Source organism: Kwoniella shivajii, chromosome 4, assembly GCF_035658355.1.
Source record: "Kwoniella shivajii chromosome 4, complete sequence".
NCBI classification, from domain to species: Eukaryota; Fungi; Basidiomycota; class Tremellomycetes; order Tremellales; family Cryptococcaceae; genus Kwoniella; species Kwoniella shivajii.
The window spans coordinates 936,521-961,782 of NC_085911.1; the positions used below are offsets into that span (position 1 = coordinate 936,521).

General features: G+C 43.3%; 9 protein-coding genes across 9 annotated transcripts; 6 read left to right on the forward strand and 3 right to left on the reverse strand.

The window, feature by feature from the left end:
- Positions 1 to 4,924: 4,924 nt before the first annotated feature.
- Positions 4,925 to 6,035, forward strand: IL334_003326 (uncharacterized protein; the record flags this gene model as incomplete). Its single annotated transcript, XM_062935060.1, has 2 exons — positions 4,925 to 5,080; positions 5,142 to 6,035. 2 exons carry the CDS (start codon positions 4,925 to 4,927, stop codon positions 6,033 to 6,035), a joined length of 1,050 nt encoding a protein of 349 aa, XP_062791111.1.
- A 2,917-nt stretch (positions 6,036 to 8,952) lies between these two features.
- Positions 8,953 to 11,538, forward strand: IL334_003327 (uncharacterized protein; the record flags this gene model as incomplete). The annotated part of the gene is made up of 5 exons (XM_062935061.1): positions 8,953 to 9,222; positions 9,398 to 10,410; positions 10,469 to 10,643; positions 10,714 to 10,977; positions 11,059 to 11,538. The coding sequence occupies 5 exons, from the start codon at positions 8,953 to 8,955 to the stop codon at positions 11,536 to 11,538; spliced, it is 2,202 nt and encodes a 733-aa protein (XP_062791112.1).
- Positions 11,539 to 11,978: 440 nt separating this feature from the next.
- Positions 11,979 to 13,537, forward strand: IL334_003328 (uncharacterized protein; the record flags this gene model as incomplete). The annotated part of the gene is made up of 5 exons (XM_062935062.1): positions 11,979 to 12,300; positions 12,399 to 12,575; positions 12,643 to 12,824; positions 12,900 to 13,183; positions 13,393 to 13,537. 5 exons carry the CDS (start codon positions 11,979 to 11,981, stop codon positions 13,535 to 13,537), a joined length of 1,110 nt encoding a protein of 369 aa, XP_062791113.1.
- Positions 13,538 to 13,749: 212 nt separating this feature from the next.
- On the reverse strand, positions 13,750 to 14,172 carry IL334_003329 (mitotic-spindle organizing protein 1; the record flags this gene model as incomplete). The annotated part of the gene is made up of 4 exons (XM_062935063.1): positions 13,750 to 13,812; positions 13,871 to 13,941; positions 14,015 to 14,047; positions 14,118 to 14,172. The coding sequence occupies 4 exons, from the start codon at positions 14,170 to 14,172 to the stop codon at positions 13,750 to 13,752; spliced, it is 222 nt and encodes a 73-aa protein (XP_062791114.1).
- Positions 14,173 to 14,517: 345 nt separating this feature from the next.
- IL334_003330 (uncharacterized protein) lies at positions 14,518 to 17,117 on the forward strand (the record flags this gene model as incomplete). Its single annotated transcript, XM_062935064.1, has 5 exons — positions 14,518 to 15,010; positions 15,129 to 15,199; positions 15,269 to 15,380; positions 15,458 to 15,876; positions 15,993 to 17,117. 5 exons carry the CDS (start codon positions 14,518 to 14,520, stop codon positions 17,115 to 17,117), a joined length of 2,220 nt encoding a protein of 739 aa, XP_062791115.1.
- Positions 17,118 to 17,288: 171 nt separating this feature from the next.
- IL334_003331 (uncharacterized protein) lies at positions 17,289 to 18,587 on the reverse strand (the record flags this gene model as incomplete). Its single annotated transcript, XM_062935065.1, has 7 exons — positions 17,289 to 17,330; positions 17,414 to 17,501; positions 17,565 to 17,688; positions 18,034 to 18,164; positions 18,246 to 18,334; positions 18,415 to 18,481; positions 18,550 to 18,587. The coding sequence occupies 7 exons, from the start codon at positions 18,585 to 18,587 to the stop codon at positions 17,289 to 17,291; spliced, it is 579 nt and encodes a 192-aa protein (XP_062791116.1).
- Positions 18,588 to 18,907: 320 nt separating this feature from the next.
- Positions 18,908 to 20,284, forward strand: IL334_003332 (uncharacterized protein; the record flags this gene model as incomplete). Its single annotated transcript, XM_062935066.1, has 7 exons — positions 18,908 to 19,107; positions 19,179 to 19,359; positions 19,436 to 19,507; positions 19,567 to 19,641; positions 19,703 to 19,780; positions 19,838 to 19,968; positions 20,041 to 20,284. 7 exons carry the CDS (start codon positions 18,908 to 18,910, stop codon positions 20,282 to 20,284), a joined length of 981 nt encoding a protein of 326 aa, XP_062791117.1.
- A 268-nt stretch (positions 20,285 to 20,552) lies between these two features.
- Positions 20,553 to 21,823, reverse strand: IL334_003333 (uncharacterized protein; the record flags this gene model as incomplete). The annotated part of the gene is made up of 8 exons (XM_062935067.1): positions 20,553 to 20,573; positions 20,643 to 20,697; positions 20,766 to 20,827; positions 20,932 to 21,100; positions 21,157 to 21,194; positions 21,258 to 21,277; positions 21,339 to 21,500; positions 21,556 to 21,823. The coding sequence occupies 8 exons, from the start codon at positions 21,821 to 21,823 to the stop codon at positions 20,553 to 20,555; spliced, it is 795 nt and encodes a 264-aa protein (XP_062791118.1).
- Positions 21,824 to 22,350: 527 nt separating this feature from the next.
- IL334_003334 (uncharacterized protein) lies at positions 22,351 to 25,139 on the forward strand (the record flags this gene model as incomplete). The annotated part of the gene is made up of 12 exons (XM_062935068.1): positions 22,351 to 22,392; positions 22,455 to 22,538; positions 22,624 to 22,649; positions 22,710 to 23,300; positions 23,368 to 23,581; positions 23,635 to 23,699; positions 23,751 to 24,009; positions 24,059 to 24,115; positions 24,171 to 24,234; positions 24,283 to 24,348; positions 24,411 to 24,618; positions 24,671 to 25,139. 12 exons carry the CDS (start codon positions 22,351 to 22,353, stop codon positions 25,137 to 25,139), a joined length of 2,145 nt encoding a protein of 714 aa, XP_062791119.1.
- Between the last annotated feature and the right edge of the window lie 123 nt (positions 25,140 to 25,262).

A 25,262-nucleotide genomic window follows, 5' to 3' on the forward strand; every position in this document is an offset into this window, starting at 1 on the left:
CACGTATGCTTATAAGCTGACGCGGAATGACATGTACCATGTAACATCAATCTGCAGGATACGGTGGATAAGACGATCCTAAAAAAATGGTGCCACACTGCCATGCAGCGATGACCGATGGCATGGAACGCTGCGTTATATGGCCTCTCGATACGTTCCACCAGCTAGCGTGACGTTAGTACAGGTTTGAAGCCCTTGCCCGTGCACTTGCCAGCGACTCGCAGTAAGTACAAGACAGCATCGTCTCACCTATTTCACCTTCCAGTCAAATCTCGACCTCGAACATAACATCGCTGTCAGAGATCTGCACACCCCGCTTTCTTCCCGCTCAGGTGATAGTTGTACCTTTGTAACATATACTCCATACGACCCCTTGAATGCATTCCCAATGTAGACAATCTATGCATTTCAAGAATTACATCTTTATAGCCGGGTGAACAAATTGTTGGGGGGGGGGGCAAAGGAAAAAAGCATTAATAAAGTGATCTAAGGAACAAGGGTTTTCCCCTTGAAATTGATCGTACCTGTAGATCCCATCTATCTGTTAAACTGCAATTTTAAATAAATTTATCGAAACTTCAAAATTTGCACTTCCAAAGCCCCAAAACCTTGATAGACGGAATGAGCTATACTCAGACGCCAGGGCTAATGTTGCTATCGCTAAGCTACATTAACGGAAGGTATATACATGCTGGGGGATCAGATTTTGTCTCGGAGATGGTCAATCGAGTTCACCGACATGAAAACAGATCGTGAGAGTTTATCTCGTTATATTCATCATGTTATGAGATGGGACCGAAGACTTAACGGTATTCACAGGACGTGATGAGTAATGACTGGAATCGCTAATCAACTAGTCAAAACAAAAAAATTAGGAAAGAAAAAAGAAAAAGAAAAAGAGGTTTTAGGCAAACCCGAAGATTCGTTGAATCTCCTAGCGAGCGATTACATACTTCCTCATGAAGAGGACGATGAAGTCCAGAATTTATCATATTAACGACTTTGCAAGAGATGTGGTGATTACTCATGGTGTCCGACTTGGGAGATACATCGTTTCAGCCTCCTCGCGCCGTCAAATGTCAATAGGAAGTAGAAAGTAAGATTGAGGCTCGTTAAACGAAGTTCATTTCTACAGACCACTCTTACAAAGCCGCAACTTTAAAATACCACAAAACGGCATATCTCGTTATACCAGAAACTCATAACTCAACTTACTAATAAAATGGTTCGTTCCAAGCTTTCCCAAACGAGGCTAAGGAATTCATCAAGTTAACGAGGAAGGTTTGGGGGTTTTGTTGAAAATAACGAAATGCAATTCTCACCCACTCGGTACTTCCCGAATATTCGGGATGTGTCATCCGACTATCGCTTCTATGAAATGAGTCTCGATCAAAAAGGCAAAAAAGATTCCGCCACAGCCAAACAAACATAACTGCCCAAAATTTCAGGGCAATCGAAACAAGCCCTTATTCAGGTTCAAGGAAATAAACAACTTTTGTCACAGGAGAAAGAACAGCGTGAGATCCCCCTGACTTCAATCGGTTTCCAATCGGACTTCAGAAATGTACAGACTGCCAACCGAACCGCGCGAAGTAATGGAAGACGATTGGAAGAAATCTGGGATAGAACAACAAAAAAAACAACAAAGAGGAACATCCGAACCGAGACATGGATAAATCATCATGAAAGGCCGAAGCAATGCATATATATGTCTGACAGCCATTCCATAAGCGCTTGAACGCATGTTGTGTTCCCATCCATATACAAAACAGCAAGGAGGGCGCGGAATTTCAAACATATGGATAGAATCGATTGATGGAATGAGAAGATGAGAAACTAGATGCTGAATGTGGTAAGTCTTTGATGCCTCCGAATTTACACCGTTTGCTCTGAACGGGGTTATTTTTCCCCCAGTAAAAAAAGGCAAATAAACAAATTTGACCATCCCGTCGTTTTCGGAGAATGATCAAGGTGATTGAAGTCAAACTGTATTCCCATACCTCTGTATCAACGTACGTGGGAACAAACGGATAAAACCAGTAAATCCGTTGTCTCATCGCTTTCCAAACATATGAGAGATCTACATGAAAAACATGATGAAACCAATTATAGTTTATCAATTCCCGGATCAAAGCATTATTGTACATGTCATGGATCTGAAGCGTCATCGATATTTCCACACAAGTTCGCGTACGCGTACGGTAAAAGCATACGTTGGAACAAGGTATACGTGAGCTGTACAAGCGAGAGCTTCGATTTGTTGGGATACATCACCGCAAACATTGAATTCGATATGCTGCGAGCGACGGTAAACAGCGGTTTTCATCCTCCCATGCATACCTGATGCAATTGACCTTCCCGGCGATCATCTTTGACATGTTGCACACGAAGCCCCATGATGTGACGACCATCCCTCCAACATAACGCACAACAAGATCTTACTTATTTGAGATTGGTATCTCCGGGCCGGTCTCTTCACACTAGACATCGTATTTAGCGTTTCTCTACCCTTACCATTTCGAGGCAGAAACAAGATTGTACCTGTACCGACTAATGTCGAGGTGGAGCGATGTGGTTCCCGGGGTTGACAGAAAATGAGGGACCAAAAGAAGCAAAAGCTTGAAATAGCCAAAATGGTAACGAAAACAAGGGAAAAACAACTGTTTTTATAAATCTCCGACAAACCGCATTGTCTCCCTCGACGACCGGGGCTAAAATCCGTTTGTCTCGCTAAAGCTGTTTCTTTCCCCAATCCGGGTAACGTTATCAAACCAAGTGAAAGGGAACGTCACAGGTTTTTCTTGGAAAATTCACGATCGGAATGAGAATTGAAGAAACACCTAATGAACCATCGGTTGTTTCTAAAAATTCGGAAAATACGCCAAAAACTTGTAGCGATGATGGGTCATGGTGCTTGCTAATCAGGGATTTAAAAGAACAAGGAAAGAGAGCGCTTACCCTCTTAAAACCGCACTCACCCGGGATGTTCTCCCACAGCTTTCAACCACCGAGACATTGCAATCACCCAAACATGAACAAAAAGAAATAATCGATCTTCGGTCTCATTTTTTTTTACCATTGGCCTTACTTACCATCCCCTTGCTTCACTTGGTATTCGCCCGAATTTACGGGATACCGCTCTGTCCCCGATCGATTTCCCTTTTTATCCGTCCATTCTCCCCCCAATCATACACCCTCGAAAACCTTCCACCTGTTTAGTTGGCATATGTGCAAGCAAAAGAGTCGACTTGATATAAAAATCTAATTCCTTTTCTTTCTTTCAAAAATCCGACCCTCACACACAACAAAACTATAAACACAAAATCCTCCTCCTACATTCTATATCATTGATCTTGTCTTATCACATTGCATTGCCATTATCATCATAATCGGTCGATCTAACAACGCACAGACGTCAAGTAGCTTTACAAGAACGATAAAGGGAAAAGAATATTACTCGCTCCACCAAACAGACGCTAGTTACTGTCGCGCACATAAATAACCGAAACTCAAACCCCGCTAAATAACTGCATACATATACATATAAGATCGCCTCGACTTGCATCTCAGTCAACATTGATACATCACCCTGCATACATTAGAATCGCACTGAGTCAAATTCATGACATCCTGCCAAATATAGTAATCAATTGTGAGTGTCGATGGTCTCTTTCATTTCTTAACAAGCAACCAGACACGATGTGCACCTTTTTTGGTTGTTTTTGGTTCGGTTGTTCCGATGGCGATGGGATGTTCTTGCTATTTCATTTCCTGGGTTTTCTAAACTTGTCGCTTTTGCATCGATACATTATTGTGGATTCTCTTTGGACGATGATCATCAAGGACACGGTTCGAGCGGGATTAAAGTGGGGGTGTTTCAGCGTCAATCATTATCATCGTTGTGACTCACAATCGCGTTTCTCCGCCTTATTTTTCTTTTCTTTTGTCCTCATCTCATCAATCCTGTGATGTCTATGTCAGGCTCTAGCATGATCCTCACATGCTACCTCACATGGAATCCTACATCATCGGCTTTTCCGGTATGGATTTCAATTCTATCATGCCTTTTGTGATGGGATGAGACGGATGGCTCATGTTGATGGGATAAGGGGATGATGTTGTACCGCACGGGGATACCTTTCACCTTACATACCCTACGCCACCCCTTTTGCCTCATCCTTTTAGCATCGATTGATTGTGTTAAAAAGGGCTGTACGCTTCTCTGTGTGTGGTAAAATAGAGTGGGGGCAATTCCAGATGCAATGATGGTAAAAAAGTTAAAAGTGAGGGCGTGGTCACGGGAAATCACCTTTTATCGACGCATGCTCCCCTGCCTCTCTCCACCTCATTTACATTGCCATCATCATCATTTCATGTCCGATTGGGGTTATTTGATCGCATTGAAAACGCCTCTCTCTTATCTTCACCCCGGTTCATTCATATCAGTTCTTGTGTTTCTCACTTTGCCGCTTTCTCTTTTCCTCTTTTTCTTGTTATTTCACCTTCATTATCAATCATTTCGAGCCGGTTGTGCCGGGTTGAAGTTCTCAAGATCTTCATCCTCAGTATCGACATGATTAGACTTTAGCTCTGAACCCCCCAATCTTATTCCCATGAACTATCATTACTGCCCGTTCCACTTCTTTTAACAATCAAACCGGATATTGATCACCTTCTTCACTTTGCTTGTCACTTGCCACCCTTTCTTCCCGTATACCCCGGTGCACATCATGTCACGTCTTCTTCCTGTAAGACTATATATAAACAAAAGAACACGATGAATTGAATTCATAGCTGACTCATCGCCCTCTAGCTTGTTCGAAAATCATCTACCCAGCTCAACTCAGCTCATTCGTCATCATTGTCATCATCTCGGACGAATAGATCATACTCTTCAACTTTGGTTCAACCAACCCGCGTTACAATGTCGTCCTCGTCAACAGCCGCTATCCCTGCTTATCGACCTAGCACCTCTACACCTCCTTCAGGTAAGAGGAAGGCTTCCAAGCCTGCCGCGTCAAGATCCTCGCAAGATCCCTTTTACGGACATGAAGAAACAGCGGTGATGTCTGCTCGATTCGTGAGTTTGTCGCCATCCTTTGATTAAAGGACTACGCTGAAGTCATATCAAATCAACTTAGATTACTCATCTATTCCAATGTCCCAACATCCCTACAGCCACTGCTCCTGGCGCACCGACGCCAACCCTTGCCCATTTCGTTGCATACGCTCTGCATCGCACTCGACTCCCCTCTGTCGTCACTTTTGCCGCATTGATGCTGCTTCAGCGACTCAAGCAACGATATCCAGCTGCTCGAGGATCATCTGGTCACCGATTGTTCATTTCTGCATTCATGATTGCCTCCAAGGTTATTTGCGATGACACTTATTCAAACCAATCTTGGAGCATAGTTGCTCAAAAGATGTTCGCGTTGAAGGAAATCAATCAAATGGAAAGGGAGATGTGTGGATACTTGGAATGGAATCTCAACGTCGAAGGTGACGAGATCACAGAATTCGAGGACAAGATCAGATCTGAACACGGACCTCGAGCAGTGGCTAGAGCATCGTCCTCATCGTCCTCTTCTTCCGAATCATCCTCCGTTATCGTTCAACCCTCTTCTTCATCAGTGACCCGATCATACCCTACACCTGATACCACACCAGATCCTCAACCATCAGCGAGACCCATTAGAGCTGTTCCATCACCATTCAAATCTCGATCAACATACCCACCCACAATGGCTGTGGCATCTGCTTTTCCTTCCCCACCAATATCGCCAATTACACATCACTCATCACCACAACCACCACACTTTGCATCTTCAGCGAACTCCTCCCTCCAATCATCACCTGCATCGGATGACTGTAAAACACCGTCGCCAGTCTCATTAACAGGACATTCTCACAAATCATCAACGAGACATCCTGCAAAGGGATTCGACATGACGAGAGCTTATGAACAAAGGTCAAGATCCCAAGCCGAACAATTACACCATACAGGTGATCCTATACACGTCGGTGCAGGATGGTAGAAGGGCTTTGTTGCGCATCCTATTCATACCTAATTTCCTCAAATACCCCTGCATTTATCATGTTCGTTGTACAAATTTAAAATCTCATCATACATTCATCATACAACTTTACAATTTATTTAATCATGTCATTTGATCTGTGGAAGCATCTAAATTATCAGTAATAATAGTATCAATAGTAAATATCAATCGGAAAATGCACTGCTTAAACAATATGAACATAGTAAAGAATCACTCCACTCATATGACACCATAAAAAGCATACACATGCGAAAAATTTTCATCTTCATCTTCATAACAAGGCGAGACCGTGATCTGATTCAAGTAATTTGGTAACATTGTAGATCGAGGTTCCCGTAGATCCATTTTCCCATGACGTCTTTCGGTAATTCCTCTACATCTCAATTCATCTGACACACTTATTTCTGTTTTCTCACGATCTGTGAGTGCTTCCGTCTATGATTCTGGACTTTTCATGGCGATAAGGAGTGCATCATCACACTGCATGTGGGTTCGCATGACCTGACTCTTTCGTGCAATCGTGCAATCTCATGTTGTCAATCTATGATTCGAATGGAAAAGAAATCAAAATTATAAAAAATTCCCACGCATTCATTTTACCCGGCTATGAACTGTATTTGGATTTTCGGTAATCTCCCAAAAGAATATCATATATAAAGTTCAAGACTACGAGTATTCATTTGATTCCAGCTTCACAGTGCTCCGAGAGGATAATAGATTCTCTTTTAGATGAAAATGGGAACGTCATCTAGCTTGTCCGCCAGAACGAATTTTACGAGGATTTTGTCGACTCTCCCAGATAAGATGTAACCGATTTGGACAAACCTTGGATTACATCGACAATTGGAAAATATGATACAATTATCTTTACGGCCGTTGTTGATATTGCTAGGGGATTTGGGAATTTTAGGTATGAAAATCCTATTATGGCATAGACAAGATCCCCTAGTTTCGTTAATGAGCGGACTCTGATTTCTGACATACTAAAAAAGAAATCGAACATTTCTCCTTTGCGTTAGTCTTGATACTTTTCTACGATAGTGGGGCCCGGGTGTATTTCCTATCGCCAACCGTACCTTCCCGTTATATGTCCATGCATTCTCCATGAAATCCGTTCCGATCTCCAATAGCAAATTCTCGAATCAAGATATTAGGACGGGGCATAGCTTTGTTGGCTAGCGTTATCATCGAGCTTCAACCCCACGGTTATGGAAAGCAATAACCGCTTCTTGGATTATATAATCTTATCCCTTCGAAAAATCGCGTAACGCACGTACGTGCAGTTCATGGATCTATCAGCCAGTGGCGTTTTGTTAGATTACACAGACTTCGACGTCATAACTCTTCCCGGTGGCTTCGGCACCATTAAGTATCATTTCCTCTCCTAATCACAACATGGACTACATCGGTGATACTCGGTACTACTGATGAAGATCTCATTCATCACGAGGAGTTGATGGTCATCACGTTGACATAAAGTTCTCGAGACATGTGTTGGAAGCAATCAACTCGAAAGAGCTTGGAACATCAAAAGATCTGAAAAAGGAGAAAAATAAGGAACGAATGTTGCACGCCCCCACATGACAACCAAACGAGAGACAAAAACATTAAAGGTAAATACAGAACGATTTGCAAGTGACTTTCTCCTTCACATTCGATGCATGCAGATTATGTGAAACACGTTCATGTCATGTATTCAGATCATCACATTCAAATCATCGATACTGGCATCTGATCAGTAGTTATACTATCGCAAATACGATTCGTTTCCTCGGCCGTGGCAGATATGCTAACAAGTACAAAATGAATCACTTTGAATGATTTGGTTCAACGGCATGTGATGACTAATCAGCTCCTCACATCTGACTAACCGGTTCCCTCAATTCACTAACCTATCACTAACAATCGGATTTATCAATTTCTCAATTTTTGATATTTGGGTGACAGCTAACGGGAAATTATGGTCTACAGTGGAACGAAGATGAATGGGTGTGATCAAATTGGTTAAATGACTAAGAGATGACAGCGAATAACGGATTGGCCAGCCGGGATCTTGAAAAATCCATAGTTCCGTACAGCAACCATCCGTCTGTCTACAGCCTCTGGGATGCGATAATAGGAAGAGGGATGTGCACGCAACCTGTCTTATACGCTTGCGGCAACAGAAACGAGATTGACCGTCTGCAAGTTTACAGTGCGGCTTAACAGGCATTAAAGTCCGCGACTTATTCGACTCGTCTCATTGCGGGATGCACAAGTCTAAATCGTGGCTGAGAGCCTGCAATGACCAAACTATGCATCCATGTTGATCTAAACATCAATGCTTCTTCATTTTCCCAGTTTCCATTCGTCTACGACCAGGGATTGTACGGCTAATAGTACATGCCACCCCGGAGTTTCGTGTCGGCGTTATACCTCGGTGAAGGAGAAGGGAGACTGACGATGCTCACGCTCACTGGTTCAAACAACCTTTGTTTTCAACATCGAATTCATCTTTGATTCTCTCTTTCGCTTTTCTCTCTCTTCCATCACATTCTTATATACTATCTCTACACGACGTTGGTTTTTGGTCTCACGCCACGGTCAAAGTGCAAATTCGCATAGCTGAGAGAGCAGTGACCGGACTTTTGATCATCGTCACAGGTCACAAGTAGCAGAGGATAAACAAACTCATTTTCTTAGCAATCCCCTCCTCTCTCCCCATCTTCTCGCTCATCTTTGGTCATTGGGTTTGTATTGCAAGAGGGTGTTGATATTGTGACGTTGACCTTTGACCTACTACCGTTGTCTTCTTACAATCCATTACATTTGCCTTGACGAGAATTATAAGTCTCTCCTAGCAGTATATTACTGGAAAAGCGATAGGTCGTGATTTACTGTAATACCGTCGATCATCATGTCATATCAGACTTATCCTCCTTATCAACAACTGGGCTCCTATTACCCTCCTCCCCAACCCCAATCCCAACTACATCAACAACATTTACAACCCCAGCCCCCTCATGACCCTTTCCGAGCATATTATGCAGATCGATTGAGACAGCTTACATTCAACTCTCGTCCGATTATCCAGGATCTTTCGATGATGGCTGGAGCACAACGAGATCAAAATAACTGGGAAGGAATGAACACTGTCGTTCAAGAGATTGAAGCGGCCGTGCTCAGGGTAGGTCTTTCCATTCTGACGCAAATGATCTCTATCTCTCTATGTATACATAAAAAGGAACGTTCCATTCATTTAGATGTAGTTGAAAGGGAAGGGGAAGGAAAGTATTCTGACGTTTTGGAGTTATTTTACTGATGTTGATGCTTTCTTCCTTTGTCACTTTTGGAATCCTTAGGCACTGCCAAATCAAAAATTACCTTTACTATATTTAATCGATTCTATTTCGAAAAATATTGGTCCACCTTATACAACTCATTTGTTACCACCTGTCATCCCTCGACTTTATTTGAGGACGTATAGAGAAGTTGATGGTGTGACCAAAGCTAAAATGGAAGAAATGATCAATCTTTGGAGATCAGGTGGACCCAATAGAACTGAATTATATGGAATAGAAGTTAGAGAATCGATCGAAAGAGAAATTTTCGGTTCGTCAGGTGTAGGTGGTGGTATCGGCGGTGGTGGATTGGGAGGACGTAACAATTTGAATGTACCTTTATTACCTAGTTTACAACAAGTTAAAAAAACTGTACAAACTGCCTTAGATAATAAACAAAAAGAAGCTGCATCAAAAGCATGGGATATGGCCACAGGTCAACAGGTGAACGCTTTAACTGGTATTTTGAATTTGTTAAATCAAACAAGTGTTTCTCCAAACGAGTTGGTTCAAATCATGGAACAAGTAAAATCAATAGCTTCTTCTCAACCACAACCACAACCACAACCACCACTAGCTCAACCCGTATATTCACCACCTCAATCAATCCAACAACCTGCTACACCAAATTGGGGTGCGCCGATACCAAATACACCGTCAAATATCCCTCATTTCCCTCATGCATTCCCTGGTAACAACGGTAGACAAATTCCTCCTCAGATTAGACAAAATTATGTGTCCAACATACCTACTCCTCCTCAAGTAAACCTCAATACTCCTCTACCGGGTTCCGTTACACCTGTTCCAGCACCCAACCCTGTATTGCCTGCTGCGATTTCCATGCCATCAATCGCGAATTTGCCCATTGACGTTTCCAAAATACTAAACAGTCTAAACAAGTCAGGTGTTGTAAGCCAAAACAGAACTCCTGAACCTCAAGCACCACCCCCTCCAGCGCCTAAATCCGGTCTAGATTCATACGAAGATATGATTCTCAGCATGAATATCAGTCTACGGTCTATCGACTTGAACGCGTAAGTGGTTTTTAGTTCTGTCATTGGCTCGAATGCTACTAACGGAAGCTTTGCATAGTATTCACGTTTTATCATTTGACCATTTACCTCACCGATGTAAACAGTGTGGGATGAGATTTGCGGGTGATGATTCGAAATTTCAAGCTCATATGGATTGGCATTTCAGACGTAATAGGAAAGAACGCGAGGCAGCTGGTCGGGGTGCCCACAGACGTTGGTTACCTCGTGCAGAAGTAAGCATTTTCGTGTTTATCATTGGCAGTACATGCATCGAAATACTGATGGTCTTCTGGGGATGTTAAGGAATGGATAAACGATACATTTGCATCTGACAACGAACCTGGACCGTCTTCATCGACGATTAATAATTCACCCGGTAAAACTTCAAATACAGCTACAGTGTCAGCGGAGAGATTATCTCAATTGAGACAAAAATGGGTCAAAGTTCCGCAAGATAGCAAAAAGGCTTTAGCCGTTTGTCCAGTATGTAAAGAATCTTTCGTGAAAGAATGGTCAGAAGATGATGAAGAGTGGATATGGAAGAATGCTCTGAATATAAATGGCACCGTAAGTCATTGTTATTTCTAGAATCATACAAAAATTGATGATCTGATATTGACGGTGTCTTCTCATGGGATCATCATGTAGATATATCATGCAACTTGTCGTGCTGAGCAATTGTCAGCTATGAGGAGACTGAAAGGCACGGATCCAAATAGACGAAGTAATAGCGGAAGTCCAAGATTGACTCCGCAACCTGAACAAGATCAAGCTCAAATCCAAGTCAAATCGGAAATGATCGCTCAAGCTAATCAAGCCCTCCAAGCTAACCAAGTTGCCGTCGCACAAGCGAAAAGAAAAGCTGAGGAAGAAGAGGACAAGACGGATGAGGGTGCTGAGAGCAAAAGAGTCAAAGTTGAACCTGAATCTCATGAAGAGGATCAAACGATGGCTGAAGATGAGAAACAAGAGGAGAACGTACAAGATAGAGTATCGGAAAAGGTGAAAGATGAGAGAGAGGAGGTTCAAGAAGACAAAGAGGAAGATGCGAAACCTGATCCTCATGATGATGTACCAGAGCTTGAGCCGAAGCGAGAGGTTGAAATGGCAGTGATATCAGCTATCTAAAGGTAGAGGGCGCAGGGAGGGGTCTCGATAAACACATCACATAAATTATAGCATCTCAACATTATTCCATAGCACGCTGTTTCATGCATTCATCCTTTTATACATCGTACAAGATTGGTATCGCTACGAATTCACTGTGATCAACGATATAAGCCTGTTTTGTCAGAGTGATAAAGGTACCTGCATGGATTATGCTCTTTGATTTAATTCATATAGCGAGATGCGCCACTACTGGTTAAATCCCTTCAGTGAATTATTCTGCACGGTGGTGGTGGTGGTGCAAAGGCGCCGATACCCGATTCCACATCGTCACACCTTTCTCTCATCTCATTCATCTCTCGTTTTCACTGACATCTTGCGAACAAATAGAATCTTCTGCCTTCCCTCATCGTCAACATCATCAGACACCGCAAGAGGCATCGTGTCATTCCTCAACCAAAATGAGATTCTCTGCAACTTCGATTCTGGCTGTACTTTCCCTTCCGCTTGTTCTCGCTAAACCATCTCAACAACCGCTACAAATATACTTATATCCCTCTCCTACTTCCCCTTCTTTACATCAACATCAACATCAAAATGTGCCTACATTGAATGCCGATCAAGCCAAAGCCGTCTTATCTCATCATTTGGGAGAACCACAGAATGATTTTGATGAAATTCCAAATGATGAAGGATTATGGTCACATTTGATGACTATGTGGAATGGTCAATCTGAAGGTAAACCAAAAATCGTTGTTGTCGATGGTGGTATATCACCTCAAGGTGAGTCTTTATCTATTTCTCAATAGAGAGCAATCAATACCAAGACTTGGGAGTATGGAAAGGTTGCTGAAATCCATAAATGACGATGAATCGAACAGATGTTTTACCAACTACATTGCCTTCTCAACCTGCATTTTATCTTGACGACGACACCACAACCGATAACCTGCTTTCACCATATGTCGAACAAGCCAAGACTCTTCTTGCTCATGTATTAGATGAGATGCCTGATGTAGTCAAGGGATTCAAAGATGTATTTGAAATGGCTGGAACAAGTAAGTTTTACCCACCGTTGCCACTGGAAAACGGGTTTTGAATCTCATATGAACTCTATCGTTGTAGAAGCAGCTTCAATATTAGGACACGAATTATCATGCCTCACTGCATTGGCTGATTCTATTCCTTGGATCAACCACGGCTCATACCCATGGGAAGCAATTACTATCTCAGGTTTGAAAGATGTCCCTAAAGGTGGAGAAGTCTGGGAGAATGGTAGATTAGGACTTAAAGCTGGACTCGAGTCTGTGAGCTAATTGTCACGATCTTGCCTCTTACTGCAGAAGCCTAAAGGAGTGTAGCTGATATTCGGACATTTGTAGATGACTCAACCTAATTCACCTCCTTTATTACTTATAATTCGACCTTCATCCTCCTCTCCTCTCGTCTCCAGAGCTATTCCCATATCTCTTCAAGCAAGAGCAAACAACTCCACAGATCTAGCAGATGTATGCTACTCCTCCAACGAAACATGCGTCGAGTCTACCTCATGTAATGGAAGAGGTGCATGCTCTCTGAAAGGTAAAACCGATCAAGGTGAATGCTGGGGATGCAAATGTAGAAGTGGATATGCAGGTGTTGAATGTCAAAAGGATGACTATTCTATGTGAGTACCGGTCTCTCCGTCACGGTAGGATGTGCATGGCAAGATGGAGATGAGGGAGAAGATACCGAGGAGAGAAAAAATGTGAGGAATTTGAGGTGGGAAAAGCACCGGAGGAATAAGAGGAATCAGAGGGGGACGATTGGATCACCAAAGACGACTATAGTCCATCAATCATCGAGATATGCTGACTCGCCCTTGATTACGCGAAGCCCGTTCATCATCCTCATCTTCTCAACTTTGCTTCTTATCGCTATCGCAGGAGGTAGTATTGGACTCCTATACACAGTCGGAGAAACAAAGCTACCATCGACTTTGACGCTTGCTGTCGGAGGGGGAGCAATGAAGAGGGATTAGCACAGATCATTTGTCATCTGAAGTTCACGTGTAGAGAGTCGGATTTTAGCGATGTCCAACTATGCATGCGCTGTTGCCTTGTCCTTTTCAGGGCGACGAGATGTTTTATGTGATATTGGTCGATTGTGCATAATCTACAACGGGGAAAGATCTGGTTACACTTGAAGTTCTTTATGAACCTTTTTTATCCTACTTGCTTCTTGGCATCGCTTTCAATGACCATCTTTCTGACCTTTCAGAATCTCATTTTCCCTCCTGAGCTCTTTGATCACTGCCTAGACCAAAACATTCAATTCAGTTGACACGTTATGGTAGGAGCGACGCGTCACTCACCGCCAATGTGTCAGGATTAGCACCTTGTTCGATCATCCCTACACATATTGATAGAGTATTTTTGTCGAGACCTGTCATTATTGGATGATCAGCTATGTGTGCTCTAAACCCTCATGTCCAAACACAGGTGAATGACTGTCTGACCTGTTTGTAAGAGTTGCGACAAGTCATGTAAAGCTATTTTCGTTCCGTCAGTGAAAAATGAAAATACTCTGGTCACGGAACAAGAAAGTCTGTGAACACCTACAATCTATCGTCTCTCTAGCATTTTGGAGTCTAGCATCGTCTTGTGCTGAGGACATTCTATGAGCTCGGGCTATCAGAGTGATATGGTGTGCATAGGGTCAATTCTTTCTATGATGGGATGTCATTTCTTCTCTTTCCAGTGAGCCTTGTTGATTGCTCGACAGATGAGCGGTGATCGCCGTAGAACCAAGAACGTACTCTTTTGGCGAGGACGACATCATTCCGTTCATCCCATATGCCACTATTTTCTTCCTTTTTGTGATACCATTAACTAACTCCTTACGACGCACATCTTCCTTGAAACCATATCGAGAAAACAAACATTTGCTGAAATCACACCTGAAAACGAGCAAGCATCTGGTGAATCTGTACAACGGTCATCGTACATTTGACGAGATGCAATGAGGAAACGAAGAACTAAGAATCAGTGCAAGATTTTGGCGCAACATCAAACAACGAATGCATCTGTAAACAGTCATCAAAAGTCAACCTCAACCTCAAGTCCAAGTTCAAACTCAGGCTCAAGCTCAAGTGAAAATACAAATCTAGACCTTGTATTAGACCCATCAGACACACACGCATCCGACTACGACTCATCTTCCGAAGATCTTATACCTATTATTCGTTCTCAGCCTCGACCTTGGTCCAAATCATCTTCTTTGGCAAGATTGGTGAATTCTTCACCTTGGCCATTGGATCAGTTACTCAGAGGTAGCTTATGGATTCTGCATCAATTCTATCTGGAATTGTCAAGTATGGCAATCGGATTATCGAGTTGGTGGGGAGGAGGTGAAAGTAGTTTATCAACAAAGGTCGAATTGATGCCACTTGACAAAGAGAAGAAGGTCAAAAGAAGAAGAAGAAAAGTTGAGAATGACCATATCTACAAAACAGGTCAGTCGATTATAATATCCGTATGCTCAAAGTAGACGGCAGGTAGAATAAATGAACCCATAACTCGCAAGTCACCCGCTGTATAAGTATTTGAGCTGATCAATCCACTGGTTTATAGATTCAAACAATCATTTCCCAGGAATGGTAAATCTTTCCGGGACATTGTGTTACATGAACTCAGTGCTTCAAGTGAGTCGTTTCCCATGTTTTGAAACCTTTTCGAGAGCTATAACTTACTATTCCGCGGCAACATCTAAGGCGTTTGCGTCGATCACATCACTGGTCAATTATTTAGATAAAATACTAGAATTGGCTGTTGAGAGTGATACTCCTACTCCTGTAACCGATGCTTTATTGGACGTGATACAGGGTGAGTGATCGAGCCAGACGTTTCCTTCACCCTCTTTAGCTGATTAAGCCGAGCCTGATTTGCTGTGACTTTTTCAGAGCTCAATACTCCACATCCCAGTTCCCCACCAGCTCTTCGTCCACATAACCTTCTGATCGCATTACATCCTCTTCCTCAAATTCGGCGTCTACTTTCTACTAGAGAACAGCAAGATGCCCATGAATTATTCATTGTTTTAGCAGAAGCAATATCAGATGAAGCTGTAAAAGTTGCTGGTGAGATAGCGAAGATACGTGGATTAGGTGAAATCTTATCCCTTCAAAAATACACCAATGCGAAGAGAACAATGGGTGGAAGAGCTGATCTTGAAGGAGCTCAGAAACGAAAGAAAATCAGAGGCGTAGCGCAACCTTGGGAAGGTCTGATGGCTAGAAGGAGGGTTTGTCAGAAATGCGGTTCAAGTGGAGAAGTCAGAATGGATCTTGTCGGTGGAATGGAGTTAGCGATTCCTTTGCATGTGAGTGATTCTGTTTTTCTCACGTAAAGAATGGGAATAGTTTTACTGGTTCTCCAGCCAACCATCTCCCTCTTCTACGAATTCTGTGTGTTAACGGGAGTTTGCCTACCTAATAGGGCGATGTGACACTCGACTCGTGTATAGCTGAATACCTGTCCCCCGAGTACCTCTCTGATGTCACTTGCGAAGCGTGCTCCTTACGGTTTACACTATCGTACTACAAATCGGAAGTCGAACGGCTTTCATCTGCACCTAACGCTTCAACCGCGAAACCCAAATTAGAGGATAATCCTCCTACAGCGCTAGGATCATTCTCAGCTCTGGATGGTTTATCAACGCTGTCTTCATCATCAGATGATAAAATGACGAATTCTCGTAGGAAACGTGCCCGAGACGCCAGAAGAGTCGAAAACAGATTACAAGAAATGCTAGATTCTGATTCGATAACGAATTTTGGCGAATCATTTATACCTCCAGCCGATGGTTCAGCAGGAACAACGCCAATACCGATTAAGTGGCAAACGGTAAGAACGAACTCAATTAGACAAAGTAGACTTACTCGTCCACCACAATCATTAAGATTATTGTTCATTAGATCTGAGTTTACACCTTACGGGGCTGTACTGAAGAAAACTGCCAGGGTCAACTTCCCGATGATATTAGATTTAACAAGATTCGTTTCTGATGGAATATGGGAGGAAAATCCTGATCTCAAGAAAATGATGATATCAAATGGACTCACAAATAATCACATGAATGGGGATATACCGACGTCTCAGTCATTATCCAATCGAAAACGGATATTATATAAATTAGAATCTGCTATATTACACTATGGGTATACTCATTCATCAGGACATTTCATCTGTCTAAGAAGAAAGCCTTCTCCTCCTTCCATTAAGAGTGGAAATGAGACAGGATACAGGCCGAGAACTATAAACAAATCCTGTCAAGATGGATGTCGATGCGAGTCATGTTTATATTTCGGACCAGTTAGAGATGGTATAGAAAATAATCAACCTGGTAAAGGCTGGTTGAGAATTAGCGATGCGGATGTCGAGGAAGTAGGCGAAGAAGCTTTGTTAGAAAGCAGAGGTGCTGTGTTCATGCTGTTCTATGAGAAAGTTGGAGAATGCCAAGGATCTACTTCTATACCTCTACAAGAGGGTATCAGTGGCAGTGATTTGAGATCGGAAGGAGATGGGAACGTGAAGCTCAATAATGCTTCTCAAGTCATATAGGTCATCACCCAAGGCCGGCTGGACTCATATTTGAGTCTTGTGGGTAAGAAAGGCCATAGTAGCAAAAGGCATTATCGTTGGGTCAGTGTTGTAAAACTCGATTTGATAAACCCATAATCATTGCATGAGATATGTAGACCATTTATGTATTCAACCACAAATCTATATCTATCATCCGAGCGACAACGATCTGATTGCTGACCATTCTGGAGGCTACAGGGACATATGTCAGCACAGTCCAGTCATGAGATAGTGACTAAGACAAGGGTGAAACGTCACCTTTGCTTGACACTCACATCTAATCTTGTCTCGAAATGTAACCAATCTCCACTACCAGACGGTAATATACCCATTGTTGAACATTTGTATAAACCCAAAGCGAGACTATGAGAATTGGGATCGCGTTCAGTGAATGAAAAATAAGAGCATATCCAGTAATCCACTTACACTAATCCCTGACATGCTACATAAGCTATCATAGGTAATACCAGAGGCCCATAAGAGGGTTCAGCTATCTCATCGGATTTCAAAGATGAAGAAGGTGTCGATGTAGGTCGAAGGGATTCGAACGCTATGATTTGCAGTGTCGACAAGAATCAGCTTGAATGCTCGGATTGGTGGAGTATCCCCTCATATGACTGAAGACTCTACATTGAAGAGGAGAAGCGAGAAGGGGGAAGAATGGAAGAAAGGTCGTCGGCGGAGGAGGAAGGCGGCAGAGAGGGAGAGAGGGCGAGAGGGAGAGAGGGAGAGAGGGAGAGAGGGAGAGAGGGAGAGAGGGAGAGAGGGAGAGAGGGAGAGAGGGAGAGAGGGAGAGAGGGAGAGAGGGAGAGAGGGAGAGAGGGAGAGAGGGAGAGAGGGAGAGAGGGAGAGAGGGAGAGAGGGAGAGAGGGAGAGAATGAGATATTATGCTTACCCCTAAAAATGCTGAACACGGCAGTGATCGGCCCAGTCAGAAGAGAAAAGATCATTGCCAAAGAGAAGATTTGGATTCCTGATCCCGAAAAATAAAGCATTACAGCTTGCATAGGAAGAGCCTTAGCCGGTCTATCATCAATTCGACTCATTCAGCTTTTTAACGGACTTTGTAGATGCTTAACAAGTCTTGGGAGTGAAATTCCAACTTACGCCAAAGCTAAATCCCATGCTCTACGTAACTTCAATTCTGTAGCTTTCTTATTTTGTTTAACTAAAGCATCGGAATCGATTTGAGCAGACTATTTTCACATCCCAGAAAATCAAAATCAATATTCTCAGTTGGAAGGTCACTCTGAAGGGCGCGGGGGGTAACACTTACTTTGGAAGATAACTGTTTCGAAGAAGCTGGAGGTAAGTATCCCGGTGGATTAGGGATGGAGTTGTTCCTGCAAAAGTTATCCGGAATACTACGTCAGCTAATTTTGTTGATGTCAACGTTCGCATATCAGCTCACTTTTGCTGAGGCACTGTGTAGTCGAGTCTGAATGTCATCTTGACTAAGATGTTGACTGTTTCCATCTGACTGTAATGATGGCTCTTTGTTACAGGTAGATGACAACTCGAACACGGTAGGACCAGGGGGAATAAGCTATTCGATAACGAAGGAGGTCACCGAGCGATGATTATCAGTCTCACCTTCACCTGATTGAAACATAAAGTCATGAGCCTGATGATGGAAGCGCGTCCATCATCATTATCGTGACGACATAGTGTAAAAGCTAAATGGCAACCTGGTGAAAGAGTTAACTTGCATTTCCACTTCATATACACGCATTCTTCTTTGATAGACCCACCTCTCAACACTTTCTGCTATGCGACGGACGTACTCCCTACTTGCGCTGGCTTCCTTACTGCTAGCAGCTACAGCTCAGGAATTATCGTGCTCATCGGATAATGCAGATCCATGTTCAGTGCCATCTCCAGGTGGATTGTTCGTTTTCAGACAGCGCTTCGAACCTGATGTAGGAAGTGATTTTGGTTCTTGGGGAATAGATGGATTAGAAGTACTGGAGTGAGTCGGCCTTATTGGCAACCGCATTTCTTTGATTGAAGGTAGCAAAGTAGATTGATAAAGTTATATAGTTGTACGACACAACAGACTCAAAATACGACACCTTACGCTCCAACTTATACCCACGAAGAAATCGCTTCATATTGTCTGAAATCGCCTTTATTCGGAGGTGAAGAAGGATATAATACCGCTGAAAGTGAATGGGCACAAAGTGAAGTCGGCGAAGGCGTGGAAGAAACTTGGGAAAGGACTGTAAGTCATCGGTTTCAGTGTTGTTAATTCATGCATGGCTGAACAGTTAATAATATTGCATTGGTGTATCTGGTAGTGGAATACAGCAGGAAGATTCATTTCTACATTCGATAAAACGTGTTTGAGTAGACCTTCAGTGGGAGCAGGGGTAAGTAGAAGGTTATGTCACCTATGCACCTTCAATTTATCTGGCTGCTTTAATCTCAGGTAGCGGAATTCTTCATCACCCTCAGTAAACTTCAAAAGACTTTCACAACAGCTCAATTACTTTCAGAGGCCAACGTAGGTTGCTGATCCGAAACGATGTCATTTTGCATGGAACTGCGTTGATAGACAAGTACAGATTACGCCGTCCGAAGATGTCACGCATTCATTGAATGAATTGACGAGAGCGATATCTACAGGGGATCATAGACCTATCGTAAGTTTACGTTTCACTGCAGATATCTGGATGTCACCTGATATGTCACCTGATTAGGTGCAATGCGATAACGCAACACTTTCGTCTATACTCTGGCCAATACACGTCAGAGGTCGATTCGACTCTGGTTCGTTTGAAGCTTCAACTTCATTCCAAAGAGAATCAAATTGTCCTTTAGAAGGAATTATGTATGTACATGTTAATCATTACCAAGATTCTATATTTAGGATACACGCGACTGATTACATGTGTTGAAATAGCTATCCACCATCTACAACATTACCTAAACCTACTGAATCAGCAGATAAAGAATGGGAACATCTCAGAAGACCACCTCCTAGACCGATAACGTTATCCCACGATGAGTCGAGATTGTACTATCGTCAAGAAACAGCTAGAGAAGATCCAGTGGGTAAACTTGGATTGAGGAAAGAACATGATGAAGAGAGAGAAGAATGGAAAGATGAAAGAGCAGGGAAACAATACTACAGAGATGAGTTGTAAATCCCTATCGTAGGATTTGAGTCATTCATCGCGGAGATTCGAGGGGGCAATATTCTGTCTTATTGGCGATGTCATATCTGTAGCCAAAACTTCAGTGGACACACTGGACTGTTAATTGTAGAAACGAAACCAAGGCTTCGTAAGGCAAGAACCTCATGCACAATATTAGACGTCTTCATTCTTATTTCTTCGACTTAGCGACGAAATACAGCTACAACTTCGAAATTATCACTGTCACTGGGCAAATCTCGTGCCCAGTTAACTTCAGCTACGAAAGCCAGTCTCCGCCCTGTATCATAATAATATGCGATTAGCCCAATGCCGTATACCCCTTGTCCTGGGCTCGCGTCAAACTCACAGTTACTTGCATAGCTTGACCAGTAACAAAACTTGAATCCTTTCCAGCTAAGAATCTGTTTCGAATTATGAAGAATTAGCTTATTCAGCCGAAGAGGTATGCCGGTACAAACTAAATACTTACGATACCATGGATGCTATATCTTCAGGCTTCGCATTCCTTCCCAAGGGATTCAAGCTTGCTCTCTGACATGAAAGCCGTGTCAGCTCACTCTGACGCCGGACTGAGTCCATCTCTCAAACGGAAAACGGAATGGTTCCGTATTACGCTTTTACATGAAGCGACTCACCTTCTCGGTGTATTCACCTTTGACCATGCCTTTCATATCGGCCATTTGAGAATCGATCTTCTCCCACATCTCAGTTTCTACGACCGTGGGACAATATACATTTGCCGTTATATTGTATTTACCAAATTCTAGTGCCGCTCCTTGATTTATGGCTCGCACGGCGAATTTCCTGTTGATATCAGAGTATTCAGTCTTGAACACATATGTGAGCTGAAAACAACTCACGATGCACAATAGGCGGACATGTTAGGTCCTGTTCTGAGCTATATGATTCTCAGTCGTCAGTCCGAAATGCGTTTGTGAGCGGAGTAATCAAGATCACCCACACCAGACATCGAGCAAGCCCCTGCCAGATAGTGTCAGATCAACCACTTGCATTCCCAAGGCTAAGGCAATGTGTCACTCACCGACCAACCTTCCCCCTTCACCCTGCTTGATCATCTGCTTTGCAGCTGCTTGATAACATAATAATACACCTCTTACGTTTACAGCGTAAACCTTATCCAACGTTTCAACTTTCAATTCTAAGAATGGAACTACGGGTGCGATTCCAGCATTTGCAACCATTACTTCAAGGTGGAATCGTCAACATCTATTAAATACAGCAAGGTACACTGGGCTTACCATCAACTCTGCCTAAGATTTCGACAGTCTTGTCTACCATCCCATAAACGTCTTTCTCCGCACTCACATCCACGTGTACAGCCAAAGCTCTTACTCCAATATCTTTGATTTCCCCCGCTACTTTATCTAATAGAGCTTGAGAAGAAGGTAAATCCGCTATGCAGATGTCAAAGCCATCTTGTGCCAGACGCAATGCTATTGCTCTTCCTATACCCTGTGCAGCTCCCGTGATTATTGCAACTTTTTTCTGCGAATCGGTTGATACCATATTCGGTGAATGACAGCGTTGGACAACAACAGTTAGAAGCCAAAACAACACTGGTTTTGATAAGGTAACGAACGACGAACTTGCGTGTTCTCGACAATGATCATCAGATCATCTGCGTTCCCATATTCCCATCACATCGATTCTCGGCTCAGCCGAATCTCGTCGGAAGCGATTATCAATGCATGAGATAGCAAACAATAGGAATCGTTTGGTCACTTTGAACAGCGTCCGGTTTCCCCGTTGTAGGTTAGACTCCGCCACAATTTGATTTGATCGGGTTATTATCTTTATTTTCACATCCCATCCGGCCAAAATGACGGGACTCACTTTCCTCCATCACACACGCACACACACACACGCTTGTCACTTTCCTTTATGTCCCTTGCTATCACTCAATCGCCCCCTGCACATAACGACTCCGATCTCCGTCGTGCTTACCGCTCGCTGCAAACGGTGGAACGGCAATCGGCGAGGACATCACATCGCGGACGGTGTATAGGTTTAATTGAACGTGGGAAAAAGAAAGGATGCCAGCCGTCACAGCGTGTCTGGCTTGTAGAGCATTGAAAGTGAGTTTAATGGATGCTAACCCTTATAATTCGATCGGACGGATGCTGACACAAACAAATAGGCCAAATGTCGAAGAGGTGATGTGCATGAGAGCTGTTTGAGATGCACCAGATTAGGCATTGAATGTGAGAGTATACCGAGAAAGGTGAGTGACCTCTTGGTGGGTCATATCTCATATTAACGATTGCGCTTTGCCTTTGATCGCAATATGCTAATTCCCGGCATCATAGCTCGGAAGGAGATTAGGGTCAAAAAAGTGAGCATTGTCACATAATACCGTATTCAGTAAGCGGCATGTTGAATGAGTACAAATCAGTCGTTCTCGCCCCAAATCAGCGTCCGAGTCACAATCTTCGCCTCCGGGAGCCGCCGGCCCTTCATCATCCAAACGACTTAATATCGCTATACGTTCACCTTCCCCTCGACGTCGTTCAATCTTTCGTCATGACTACGATGATGAAATGCAACGCGAAGAAGAGATCACCCGACAACCTACGCCTCTATCGCAACATCAGCATCAGCAACAACAAAATGGTGGAGGAGGATCCCAACCTTGGTCTAACATGTTGAATGTTTTAGCTAAGGTAGCAGATGAGATGCCACCCAATCCAGTACCGTATTCACCTGAAAATTCAATGTATCCCTTTGACAGGAGGAAATTCCTCGATCTGTATAGACAAGCTTCGAGAACATTAGATCCGGATCCATATATGGGCATGGCAGTGCTAGAACAGGGCTTGGATCTGTTGTTGAATAACGATCCTGGTGAACAAAGCACGCGCATCTTGCCAGGTGAAGAAATCGTTTATTCTCGAGTCGATCAACCAAGAAGAGACCTCCTACCTGAATGGGATGTTCTGACTATCGGTCTATTGTCGGAAACAGAAGTAGAAGATTTATTGGACGTGTAAGTGTCTCATATCCTATGTCACCTTCATTATCGGATCGACTACTGATCGAAACCTCCCATATAGTTACTGGTCAAGATGTAATCCGATCATTAGACTACTTGATCCTTTCATTTACACCTTGCAATACATGAGAGCCACCTCGTGTCTCCTCTTATCCTCCGTCTTACAGGTAGCGGCTCAATGTTTGCCAGTATCTCGACATTCTGCTTCACTCGTTTCACGCCTGGATCAGCATCTAGATCATCTTTTTGCTGAAGTATCAAGAAGGGGGCTGCAGGTAAGTCTCTCTGCCACTTGCCAGTTTGCACCTATACTGATATCAGATTGTAGTCTCTTGAGATATGTCAGGGTTTAATGATCTTTTCTACTTATATGAGAGCGAACAAGCAGCACCAGTAGGTTACCTCTGTTTATCGGTCACATATTGAAGCTGATTCTTGTCATAGAACGTGGCAGTTCATAAGTCGAGTAATGGGTATGGCAATCGAATTGCGACTAGATATCAACGCCTCTCCCGCTTGGCATGCCACAGAACCAATGCATTCTCACTTGCGTGCAAGTGTGAAACGGAGGAACATTCAAAGATTCTGGTTGTGCCTCTCAGAATGGGATAGAAGGCTTGCATTTATACGAGGGAGAAGGCCCATGCTACGGGACACCGTGCTTACTGCAGCGGATTCTTTGAGAATTTGGTGGTGCGAACCCGTAAGTAATTATATTCATAGCCCGTGGAAGCATGCTAATGCACCTGTAGGAAGCACTTGAGTGCGACGTGATGACCTGTGCCGCCGTGAGCCTAAGAGGACCAGTGGTGAGTGCTAAGTACTGTAAGACCCAAAACAAGCTGATGCAAAGTATGGGCGTAGGGTGTTGTACAGAGAGATATGCAACGGGCGATGGCTACTCACAAGCCTTTACCATTCGAGAAACGTACGTTACAACAATGCAACTGGCTCTATCCGCTGACGCCAGAAACAGATCTCGCAAACGTGGATCGTGAAATGAACGATTGGAGGTCAGAATGGTACTCCCGTTTGAGCCGAGGTACGTGTCGTGGAAGTAGTGAAAACATGCAGTCCCCATTGTTGACTTTGCAATCCCCACAGACGACCAGCAACGGATAGATCATGATATAAGGGCTGCCCGCTTTGTTCTTCTCATGACACCTTACGACAATCGGTTAGGAAACGAAGGGATGCCTGGTTTTGCCCGAGATGAATGTCTAGTTGCAGCTTTGGAAGTCTGCAAAAATGCCATTCCATTATTAGGAGGTAGACATGCGAGATTGCCTGTACAGAACGTTACTGCGGCAAGGTGAGTACAAAATTCGGATTGGTCGAGTGGGGCGTTGATGATACTTTTTCAGATTGTACCTCCTTGGATACACGTCACTTTGCGCTCTTCGAATAATGGATGCAAGTTCAGGTGATGAAGATCGACCTAACATGGATGTTGAATTGTTCCATCTCAGTATATTATCAGCTCTGGCAGATAGGCTATGTCAGTTGAACGTTCATCAAAATGTCGCTTTGATAGCATCTGTTCTAGGTAGAAGACTGCTTCACGCTTGTAGAAAAGTTGTAACGCGAACGTTTTCGAGGGAATCAGCGTCTACCTCTTCACTGAATACGAATGATCATTCGACCGGTCTGAACAATAACGGTTTTATAGATAACCTGGACAGTACAACTCCGTTGCTAGGTGATCTAGGTAGTCTAACAGGTGGGCTGGTTTCTCAAGATGTAGAATTCAGTTTTGATTTTGGTCACATGGGTGAATTGTTCCATCTTTTCGATAACAACGATTTTTCATCCTATACCCAAGCTCCGATATGATTATGACGTTCTGAGCAGACTTAGTCTGATGCAACAAACAACCCTGTAATATGTATCCATTGCGTTGTACAAATGAGCCTGATTCAACTATGCCCTTACGCTTGGCCTGATTCGGCATTAACG